Source organism: Alligator mississippiensis, chromosome 14 (assembly GCF_030867095.1).
Source record: "Alligator mississippiensis isolate rAllMis1 chromosome 14, rAllMis1, whole genome shotgun sequence".
In the NCBI taxonomy this organism is placed as follows: domain Eukaryota; kingdom Metazoa; phylum Chordata; order Crocodylia; family Alligatoridae; genus Alligator; species Alligator mississippiensis.
The window spans coordinates 13792097-13803846 of record NC_081837.1 but is presented as its reverse complement, the minus strand read 5'-3'; the positions used below and the strand labels follow the sequence as shown (position 1 = coordinate 13803846).

Sequence of the window (11750 nt, the reverse complement as noted above, 5' to 3'; positions counted from 1 at the left end):
AAGTGAAGGGTGATGTAATTAATAGCATCCAATTACTCTGGCCTCCTGCACGTTCTGAATTTTAAGGTAAAAGGGTCATCTTAATTATATGAGTGGCTCCACTTCCAGATGCATTCACCTGCAGGTGACACTGGAATTCACTCTGTATTTCATATACTGTATGCTTAACTCTTACAACACTCATGTTACACAACCCTCTCCTTCCTTGGCCTCAGTGGGACATTCAGGCATGGATGCTGTGAGACGTGAGAGACGTGAGATCTATCTTGGAGGAAAGAGGCTGAGACCATCCCACTGTAAAAGTCACTTTACAGTCATTGGTCCTTAACACCAGGCCACTACAGCCTTGCACCCTTCCAAACAGGGAAGCTAGGAAGAAGCTTGAACTCGACATTTGGACTGTCTAGTGCTACTCTTCACCTGTTATACAACAGGGAACAGTTCCAAGAGGTTTTAATTTTTTTATTTAGCCTACAAAAGAGGACAAGACACCTTAAAAAGAAGGTTGGCTCTCACTTTCAGGTTCAGCAAAAGGAATAGATTCCCCTCATTCTGTGCTGGCAGTGCATATGTGGTGCCAGCCTGCTGGCAGCTGCACACCTTGCATGCCACAACCTGGTAATGTACCTCCAGTCCATGGAAATCCTCTAACTGGCTTCCGGAGCAGCCGTCTTCTGACAGAGCCTGCCAAGCAGCCCAGCCATCTGCAGGAGGGAGTTCACCCCTTCCATGATCTTCATGTGAGTATATCCAATTTCCTGATGAGAAAAATACAGCCAGGGCACATCAGGCCTGGAAATTTTCTGCTCTTTCAGCAAAGGAGATAAGATTTAGGAAAGACTTTGGCTTGTCCTTTGTTTCCCTAGTAGCAAGATTGTCTCATCTACCTTCACCTGTTCTAGCCCATGCTTACAGAGGTCCCTGGTATTAAATATCTAGTTAGCCTAAATCATACCTCACTCTTCAGGTCCAAAAGTCTGGCCCCAAGCTACCTGAGCTTAGAAACAATTTGTGTTTCAATGTTTGTGGGGCTAAACCAGGCCAGCCATTCCAAAGCAAGGGCGTCTGAATATAGACCAGGTCAATATTGTTCTCCAACACCAGCACGTCTCCTATTTACCTTTAAGGGAGCAACATGCATCCAAGGGCAGGATTTAACCTTAAAAGATGTGCTGAAGTACAAACTCCTACCTCTCCCTTTGGATCCCAATGCCATATAATTCTTGGTAACTGCAGCCTGAACATGTCTCTCTGGGCTTACTGCAAAAGCCACCTGAACTCCCTTTTGTGAGAGGGATACGTGGAGTATTCTAGGACAAGGGGTTGAAATGGCTGTTGGGAGCTGAAGGGGGTGAATCTTTGATTCAGTGGTTGACTTAAATTACTGGTAACTTAGTTGAATACATTTTTAGGACACCCCAAGCTGCTGGAATTGGGTGTGTGCTTAACTTTCAAGTCGCCATTCTTAAACCAGACTAGCAGGCACCTGGCACAGAAGTCTATGGTAGGTGAAAAGAAGCTAACAGCAAGCCTTTGCACTCAGATCCATCCAGCAAGTCTCAGAACAGACCGTGGGGCTGCCCCTTCACTGGGAATCGCACCCTTTTTTGTTAAAAATATTCCCATGATTTAATGTGATACCTGGTTTAGCACTAACCTTGATGAACTCCAGTTTCAGATACTCAGGCATTTGGAAGGTTTTGCACACTCTAAAGACGTTGCCAATGATATCCTCTGGCGAGTATCCAAGCCTCCACAAATGGGCAAGAATCTGGGTGGGGGGGAGAATAAGTCTGATTTACTCTCCATAAGGTCATATAGGAACTGGTATTCACATTCCAGTTTCTCACCTGGTGAAACTGCACCTAGGATGCCTATACACGTGCTGCGACACGTTCTAATTAGAACATGCTGGAGCAGACTTGATTCATCACGTCTGCTGGAGCATCGGTGTGCTGCAGTGTCACGTGTATTCAGCGTCCTTTCCCATGTTTCAAAACGCCGGCAGGGAGTGCTTTAACTAAAACTTGTCAAATGAGCTTTAGTTAGTACCCCGCAGTCATTTTGAAATGCGGGACTCTGAATACATATGATGTTTTGGCATTTTAATTAGAGATGCTGTCCAGGAGCCGTTCTAATTAAAAAGCACCCCTTCCTTCCCCACCCACCCCATAGCATGTGTATAGGCATCCCCAATGTTTTAGCAAGTGGTTGAATCTTGGTCCTGTTCTAACAAACAGGGTCCAAAATGATACGACTCATTAGTTTTGCTCATTCCAGCACCTTTTCCCCCTTCGAACATTACACCGATCAAAGGCAGGCAGACTACTCTTTTGCAGTCAGTATCAACATTCCCAATTGCCAACTAAAAGCAAATTTCATTTCTGTATCGAGCTACTTTCACCCAGACCATTAAGACTAACAAGAAACGAGCTTAATGTTCAGAGATGGGGGAGCAAACATTTTGCTCCTGTTACCCACTTTCCACACTGACACGCGTTTTGCCGCTTATACAACTGCACGTGACACAGCGCAGCGTGCGTCAGCTCGCGTGTGGAGCAGACTATTAATCGAGTCTGCTCCAACCTGCTGGATGTCTGGTGCGTCGCGGGACAAAAACGTATATGGATAAATGCCCTTAGATCCAGTTGGTAGCAGGGATGCCTTTCAGCATAGAAGTCTGGACAGTACCTGCATCCCTGTGTATTAAGCTTACTTGCATAAAAACATTTCAATATGAGGCTTTTTACCTTTGTCTTGGATAAGCAGCAAAGCAAAGTGGAAGTTTTACACAAACAAAAAACCAACCAACCAACCAACCAAGCTGTAGGGAAAGTGACTGAGAACAGACATCCAAACCTTGTACGCTTCATCAATGTTTGCATTCACACAGTGCTGTATCATTTCTTTCACCAGCAGAGGGTGTGGCTCGTCGCACACCTGGACCAAAAGAGCAATCAGAAGTTCAAGAGACTCCAGTGCACACTTTCCCTTCCTGCTCAGGAAAACCCAGAATAATTTTAAAAAGGCTTTTATTTAACTCCAGTATCTTATCTGAGAAAACCATCTAATAAAGGCCCAACTCACTACTATTTTTAACTGATTGATATTTCTGATAATGTCACTTAACTTCTTGGCCTAAAAAGAACCAATATATCACTAATGAACGTTGTAACTGTCCTGGTAACAATATACTTGAGACTTGATTTTGGTTATAAAGCCAAAGATCTCAAAATTCAGCAAACATGCTGAAGTACCATATTCTTTTTACAGCATTAGTGGGGAAACTTTGTACTCTAGCCATCTTCTCAAAAAGTACATGCATTTATTTTATTTAATGTAGTTACTGTTAGATATGCAAAACTACCTAAAAACGGACAAAGAAATCTCAAAATTTGAGAGCGTCTAATGTGTCATAGCAGATTTCTACTGCAGTGCTCTACGTTGGTACGAGGGGTTGATATCAGATGCGTTTCCTTGCGGCAGATTTCCATTTGCGTAGCAATGGCGAGCAATCAAATCTAGCTACTAACCTTAAAAACATTCTCGCTGTTAATAAAGCCAAATCCAGAATACGTGGACTGCAAGTTGTTTAAGGCCTGCAATTAGTAAGAAGAACATTTCCATTACTTTGAGGCGTTCCACCTCTAGCCTTCCCCCTCCTCAGAGTCAAATACTGATTTATTTTTGGGGACAACTGCCACTTTTATGGGTAAACACCATGACTTGTATGATTTGGACAAACTGGTTCCTCTACAGGTCATCCTCCAGTTTCCACAAGTGAACTGTTAAGGAGATTAGCTCAGTTCTCTAGTGGATCTAACCATGCAGGTTAGTGACTCGAGTACTGAAGACGGCCTCAATTCTTTATTGACTGGAACCTAAAGCATACGAGGCCAAATTCAAAGTTTCATAGTTTCAGCAAGGAGGTCTCTTTCTAACTGGGGTGTTTCTCTACCTGTCTCATATCTCCTTGTGCTGTGAATATAATGGCTTCCAGTCCATCATCTGCATATGGCACATCCTCTTTCTCTACAATTTTCATTAACCTGGCAAGGATCTGTGCATCCGTCAGCTTGGTGTAGCGCAGCACTGCACAGCGAGACTGGATCGGCTCTGAGGGGAGAGATTCATACATTTAGGGGAAAGGTAGCTGGGAAGCTTCTGCCCAACCCCTCACTCCACTTCTCCTAACAGGAAAGTTTCCCTGATGTAGCTCAGCCCCGAGAAAGCTGGCAGGGAATGGTGTCTACTATGACTTCTTCTAAGGCAAGTTAAAAACATCAGCTGTGATAGATCTGGCTTGTGACAAACTAATCTAAAAGTTGAATCTTGTTCTGCTGATCATCTGAAATGTTCATGAGTGTCCAAAATGTGAGAGACCCTCATTTTTGTTTGTCCTACTATTTAATTGCCCCAGCAGAAGTTTAATAGTATCCTATACTGCCCACAAGACAAATGTAATTAAACTTGTATCTCTGAGAAGGTTGGTGTCACAGGAAATAGGACAATGAGAATAAAAACCAAAACCAACCAAGAAAAAAGGGCACAGTTTACATGAATATCCATCTAACTGTTGATATAATGTAATTCTGCTTTGCAAAGGTTAAGAACATAAAAAGTACAAACTGAGTCAGACCAATGGTCTATGTACCCGAGTAGCCTGTTTCTGGCTGTGGGAAGTAATAGATGTGTTGGAGGAAAACTATTTGAATGGGGCATGTCTTGAGTGATCCATGCCCTTTTATCCTCCGTCATCAGCCATCATTGGTTTAAGAATGTCAGATGACTAAATACTTCTAAATATTTAGGGCAGTCTGGTAGAAATAAAATATCAGGGCAGAGATTATACCTTAACCAGTGTGCTCAGCATTTGTTAATGTGGTGCCTTGTCTTTCAGACATGCTACATACCAGCTGCTTGTTGGAAAAGCCTGACTTTTTAATTTTTTTTTTTTTTTAAACGATCACATCAAGCTCCATAGTTCTTGACTAAAGCAATGAAGAGAGAGGTTGGGGTTTCATGTTTATACTCTACTGCAGAGAGCTTGGTGGTTTAAATTGTGGAAAACTTTAATCTCCAAGCCCTATCATCACATGCTACATAGTAGGAAGAGAATGGTCAGCATGGAAGTGGTTTAAAAAGAAGACTGTCTAAAGACAAGCAGCCTTTTTTACCTATGATCTTATCAGAGGCATTGCATGCCAGTGCAAAGCGAGTGGTTTTAGAATAAATTTCCATTGTTCTTCTCAAGGCTTGCTGGGCTCCATCTGTCATGCTGAGGGAAAAAAAAAAAAGAGACAGTTGGGGTCTATTTTACCCTTCGCTGGCTTCCAGTTGCAATCTAATTGCTTATACAGCCTTCAGAGTTTCTGTTCTGTTGTTTGTCACACCTTGCAAATGATTTGGTCTTGTGGTTGGACAACATATAAACTGAAGTAATTTTATCTAGACAATCAGGCGTGAACAAGTCACCCTGCATTACAAGCAGAATACATACGACTGAAGCACAGCTTAAAGAAACCCATTCATGTTTACAAGAACAATCATTTTTGGCCATAAACGCACAGGTACGAGTCTCCCTGGCAGCCAGCTTCATCCTTTGTTGCTAACAAAATGGTCCAGAGCTGTGCGCGCCGCAACAACCCCCCTCTTTCCAGATGAGAGCTTAGAAATAGCCAGTAAATTGGATGCTATTTCACATCCCACTGAATCTTTAAGTGCTCCATTCAGATAGTCGCCATCTCCTCTGCAATATAAAATGGCCCTGAGAGAGGAGTCCTTTCAGACAGCTGCTAAACAGACAATTATTCACAACAAATAATTTTTGAGAGGCCAATAAAAATATAAGGATGCTTGCAATAGGAGCTCTATCTTTTAATGCAAGTCGAAATTCTGTAGAATACTTCTGAGGAGCTGAGACCAGGAGAAAAACGTGGTACCTGTCAGCTTCATCCAGAATGATTATCTTATGCCGACCTTTTGGAAGTGTGACCTTCTGCTGAGCAAACATCTTAATTTTGTTCCTCACCACATCGATGCCCCTGAAACAATAATTAAAGCAGTTAAATGTTCACCCAGACTCGCTTCTGGCTTACTATACCATTTAAGGAAACCGACTTGACAGACTCCTTTTCGCTGTCACGAAACAGATGCTTTGTTGGACAGAAAAATAATTGAGTGATTTTCTTGGAAACAAAATGATATTATCTTCCAGTGCTCAGTTTAGAGAGACGAGATTTATGATTTGGCAGCTGCTCAATAATGAACATTAATAAAGGCAGCACAATATGCTGCACTCCGAATCATAGAGAAGCAGGGCTGAAAGGGACCTCCAGAGACCATCTAGTCCAACTCCTTCCCTGCCCGAGGCAGGATCATCCCTATCCAAGCCATCCTATGCGCTCACAGCGCTCTCCATCAATCATCTTAAAGCACTTGTGCATCTAAGAAAGCTCAGTGCTGCAACGTCTCACTTTTAAGCATCTGATTTCCAAAGTAAAATACAGACCCCCGTGTTAAAGACACCTACATGCCTCAAGATGGGGTCCCATACAGCCACTATGCTGAGTAGGGAGCAGTCAGGAGTTAAAGCAATGACTTAGGATAAAGGTATGTCTCAGATCCCATCTCTTTCCAAGATTTACGTGCTTTGATCAGGACTCTGCTTTCACTCACCTATCATTTGAGGCATTCAGTTCCAGAACCGCGTCTTTTAATGCAGGACCAAGAAGTGCACGAGCCAAACAGAGAATACTGGTGGTCTTGCCGGTTCCTGGAGGACCCTATGAAAAGCAATGGCTGATAAAGGTGATGCCTGAAAATGGCTGGATGGTTTCCATTAGCAGGAACAGGATCACAAGAATTGCCAAAGGGAAAAACCAGACTGGGAGGTCACCTACTCCAGGATCCTGTCTCCATCAACAGCAGTCAATAACAGGCATCTGGCAGCCAGGTGCCAGAATAATGCCCAGCAGGTCTGGTTTCTTCCTTGAAGCCAGAAGCTAGCTAAGGACACTGCTGATGGAAGAACGGATTAAACACAAACTTCATCCTTGGCTACAGACTAAGCTCACTTATTAACATCTTCAGTGCGTCTGTACATCTAGTAAAAGACAATGTTTGACCAGAAAGCATAGCAAGAAGGAGCAGGGTACCATGCAAAAAACAAATACTTACAGCAATTATTATATTGGGTACATTTCCCTCCCTTGCAAAGACCTAGGGAGAGGACAGAATTGGTTACTTGCAAGGAAAAAAAACCCTTTGAAATCAGTAGTTTCGATGTGCTCCTGTTTTTCAGGACCAGAACAAAGACCTCAGTTGTTACATTTCTTCTCTGTTCCTTTCTCATTTTTTCCCGTCTTTCTTTCTTTGATCCTTTGTATGCCAAGGCCTGGATTACTCATACACTTCTCTTGGTCTGGGGTTGTTAGTACCCTTGCATTCATCTTTAAAGAGATGCTGACAGTCAGTCCCCAGCAAACCCATGACTAGGGGCTCTGCTCCAGGTTCAAATTAAACCTGGATAGAAACCAGATATAGAGTTGTTACCGTTTTCAAGCACTAACTTTATAGCTGGCTGGTCTTTTTACAGCTGGACTGTCATTTTGATGGTGTCCGTGTGCGGCCAGTCTACCCATACTACGCGATTAACCCGTTAACCGCGTAGCGCACGTCCCGTGTAGCTCCTGCCCAAACCCCCCACCCCGGGCTCCGGCTCCGAGGGGGCGTCAAAGCGCTCGTGGATGTCCAGCCTCATCTCGCTTTTCATCCGTTACGCAGGGTCCTCGCTCAAACTCGCCGAACGACGCCCGCAGAAAGGTCCCGCCGGTCACCCGCGCGTTCGTTCGTTCGGCGCCGCCGGGTAACGGCGATCTGTACGTCTAGGCGGTTTGTTTTGAACCGTACATGTTTTTATAGGAAGGTGCCTTTTCCAGTTGATCCCACCTTAAGTTGTCACCCAGCTACACCCTTCCCCCTATTCCCAGCACCAAGACAGATGAAGCCATCCCACCAAGTGCACTGGCAGTAACTTGTCCCGATGGCTGCCGGCCCCCCCGCACCTGCAGGCGGCTCACGGTGTCCTCGTTGCCCACGATCTCGGCCAGCGCCTGCGGCCGGTACTTCTCCACCCTGCGGACACAGCAAGGCCGGGTCAAGGCGGGGCCCGGCACCACCCTGCCCCTGCCCCTGCCCCAGTCCCAGCCCCGCGCTCACCAGGGCAGCTCGTAGTGCGCGCTGCCGCCAGGAGCGGGGCCGGGCTCGGCTGCCGCCATTCCCGCGCGCATGGCCCCTTTCCCGCGCTGCGTCACGGGCGGGGCGGGGCTACGGCAGGGCGGACCCGCCCGCTCCCGCCAAGAAGGGCGGTGCATGGCGGGGCTTCTGTGACACGTGCGCGGCAGCTCCCCCTGCTCCCCGCGGCCTCGGGGGGTGCCAGTGCACGCTTGTGCAATGACCCTTGTGCAATAGGGGTGCACCCCTGAGATTGGGCAACCCCCCCTCGCCACCCACACCATCTGCAGGTACCGGTCAGCGCTTGCCACCGTCTCCTTGCCACCAACACCGTCTGCGCTGCTGCCACTGCAGTCGCCGTGCCCCCCAGACAATTTTTTTATACCAAAAAATTCAATATACGCAAGGTAAAAGCGGTAGGAATGGGCCTGGGGGTCAGTGCAGTCGAGGTCTTGGGACGTATCCCTGTTTGTGACGTTGCAAAGTGCGAATTTCCGTTGTGGGGTGTAGGTTGTAGCCGTGTTGGTGTAAGGACGTAGGCAGACAAGGTTCCTTGGGTGAATTTGATATCTTTTATTAGACCAACCCAAATGGTTGGAGAATGGGTGCCTTTTTGCAGGAATGCATGTACAGCATAAAGCGGGGGAAACCTGCTCGTAAAACTTTCCACGTGTCCATCATCTTAGCCCCCCGACCCAGCAAAAATAAAAGCCAACGCTGATGCCAGGAAGGCAGTTAAAAGCCCAAGTGCACAAATGATCAGCAGTGAGGTGCTGGTGGAAACTAGGAAAGCAACTATTCAGGAGGGCACCTCAAGGGAGGACAAGGACTAATGGGTATAAACTAATAGAGGGTAAATTCAGGTTGGATATAAGGAAAAACTTCTCTGTAAGGGTCACCAGAATCTGGAGCACACTCCCAGCGGAAGTGGTGCAGTCACTCTCCTTGCAGGTGTTCAAGACGAGGCTGGACAGGCACCTTGCCGAGCTTATCTGAGCCCGATACTTCCTGCCCGTGGCAGGGGACCGGACTTGAAGGTCGTACGGGTCCCCTCCAGTTCTGTGATTCTAGTCTACGATCGGTTTCAAACGGGAGCACGGCCAGCGTCATCCGTGCCAACGCCCCGGCACTCAATGCTGGCACTGATGTCCAAGAACAAGTCTACTCCAACCTTGACCATGTTCTGACTAACGCTCCCAGGGACAAGATCATTCTCCTCAGTGATTTCAGCTGTGGAGCTGGGCATGGAGTGGCACTGTTGGGAAGGAAGGAGTAGGGCAAGCCAATTTCAACAGCATCTTTCTCCTGAGCAAATGTGTGGAGCGTGGTGCTGTCCTTACAAACACCATTTTTAGATGGAGGGACAAATACAACACTACCTGTAGACTCTCTTGCTCTAAGCACTGGCAATGGTGACATGTAGGGGGTGCACGGGGGTGCACATGCACCCCCTGAGAGTGCTGGTGCACCCCCTGACTGGCCTCACTCCCTGCTTAGGCCAGCAGCGGTGGGGACAGGGCTGGAGAGCAACCACAGAAGCTGGCAGCAGTGGGGATGAGGCTGGTGAGTGTCCACAGAAGCTGGTGGTGGCGGGGATGGGGCTGGCGAGCACCCGCAGAAGCCACCGGCTGTGGCAGCGGTGGGGACAGCCCTGGGGGGGGGCATGTGCTCCCCCACACCCTCCCTACCACTCACCTATGATATCAGCTCCTCAATGGTGGCAAGATAAAGCCAGGGAGAGACAGCTCTATGCTGACAAATTTGACATACCTAGTTTCTACCAGGTAGCAAAAGGGAGGTTGGATCGGTGGTCCAACCTCCTGTGCTCCTACTTTCTTACAATCGCAGGATAGTTTGATGCTCCGTTAAAACAATGAACCTAGCCAAGCTAGGTGGAAAGAGCACTTTGAGGCACCTCTGAACCATGAGCCGACTGTTAGAGATGCCACTATCGAGTCTGTCCCTCAACACCCTGAAAGGAGGTCCCTTGCTAACCAAAGAAGCCAAGAATAACAAAGCTGCTAGACTGGATGGCATATGTGCAGAAATCTTCAAGACTAGCAGCAAGAAACCAGGACTGGGACTCCACAAATTTATTCTTCAAATTTGGAACAACAAGGATGTCCCTGGGGACCTGAGGAATGCCAACTTATCTTCCTTATCTTTAAGAAAGGAGATAAGTCTGCATGCAGGAACTATTGAGGTATCGCCCTCCTTGGCACAGCAGGGAAAATCCTTGTCTGCATACTCCTGTACCATCTTCAACCTCTTGCTAAGGAAGTCCTGCCAAAATCTCAGTGTGGTTTCAGACCACCCTGCAGAGCAATTGACTCGATCTTTGTTGCCTGCCAGGTCCAAGAAAAGTGTCAGAAACATCATTAGGACCTGTATATGGCCTTCATTGACCTCATTAAGGCCTTTGACTCCCTCAGTTGCAAAGTGTTGTGGAACGTACTGGCCAGATTTAGATGCCCTGAAAAGTACATCAAGGTCCTGAGGCCTCTCCATGACCGGATGACTATGACCATTCTTTGTAGTGGGTCAGAGACAGATCCATTTGTCACCTGATCAACCGGGGTCAAGGAAGGATGTATCATTACCCCAGTTGTGTTCTCTGGTTTTTTGACTCTCATCCTGGTTCTTATTAAGGACAACCTCCCTTTCAGAATCAATACTGAACATCGAACAGATGGAGGGCCCTTCAATTCGGGATGTTTTCTCCCGAAGACCAGAGCATTTTAAGCAACCATTCTTGACCATCAATATGCTGACGACTGGGCCATCCTTGCGCACACCTCCAGACTGCAATGGATGTCTTTGCAGAAGCCTATTTAACTTTGGGCCTCTCTGTCAACATTTTAAAAGACTAAAGTGCTCTCTCAGCCTGCTCCAGGCTATGAATGTGACCCCTGTCCTCAAATTACCATCGAGGGAAAGACCCTGGAGGTAGTTGAGCACTTCCTTTACCACAGTAGCTACGTCTATGAGAGTGAATGTTGATTAGGTAATCCCAGCACAGGATCTGGTTTGCAAGGGCCTCCTTTGGGAAATTGCTTCTGCATATTTTTATTGATCGTGATCTCTGGAAAGACACCAAGATCCAGGTCTACAACGTAATGCCCGCTCTCTTCTATGGAGAAATGTGGGTGACCTACTGTTGTCATCTCAAGAGCCTGAGAGGGATCACCTATGATACCTCCAGGAAAATCCTCTGCATCAAATAGGAAGATTGCCATAGAAGTGCCAGTATCTTTACTAAGGCCAGCATTACCAGTATTGAGTTGGTGATCTGCCGGCACCAACTTTGCTGGACTGGACGTTGTGTGCAGATGCTCAGCTCTCTACTTCCAGAACAAGTGCTCTACTCCCACTTTAGCTGTGGCCTGAGATCTCATGATACCCAGATTAAATGCTCCAAGGCCACATTGAAAGCACACCTCAAGGAAAAGGATGCCAACATCAAGAGCTGAGAGGGGTTGGCTGCTGACCACCAATGGCACTGCAACATTAACCAA

At 46.7% G+C, this 11750-nt stretch overlaps 1 protein-coding gene across 1 annotated transcript; it reads right to left on the bottom strand.

Annotated features, from left to right (window-relative positions):
* Positions 1-447: 447 nt before the first annotated feature.
* Positions 448-8324, bottom strand: RFC2 (replication factor C subunit 2). Its single transcript, XM_006260208.4, has 11 exons — positions 8221-8324; positions 8067-8136; positions 7180-7221; positions 6679-6785; positions 5943-6044; positions 5178-5278; positions 3959-4116; positions 3534-3599; positions 2860-2940; positions 1658-1771; positions 448-758 (listed from the first exon to the last, which is right to left on the bottom strand). Exons 1-11 carry the CDS (start codon positions 8289-8291, stop codon positions 648-650), a joined length of 1023 nt encoding a protein of 340 aa, XP_006260270.2. The 5' UTR covers positions 8292-8324; the 3' UTR covers positions 448-647.
* Positions 8325-11750: the final 3426 nt, after the last annotated feature.

Bases quoted from the DNA above. Each gene is read 5' to 3' on its own strand.
- RFC2 (XM_006260208.4), bottom strand. From the start codon at position 8,291: ATGCGCGCGGGAATGGCGGCAGCCGAGCCCGGCCCCGCTCCTGGCGGC. The intron at 6,045-6,678 runs GTGAGTGAAAGC...TTATTGTTTCAG, and splicing joins CTGAATGCCTCAAATGATAG to GGGCATCGATGTGGTGAGGA. The intron at 759-1,657 runs GTTAGTGCTAAA...TTTTCTCATCAG, and splicing joins TGAAACTGGAGTTCATCAAG to GAAATTGGATATACTCACAT.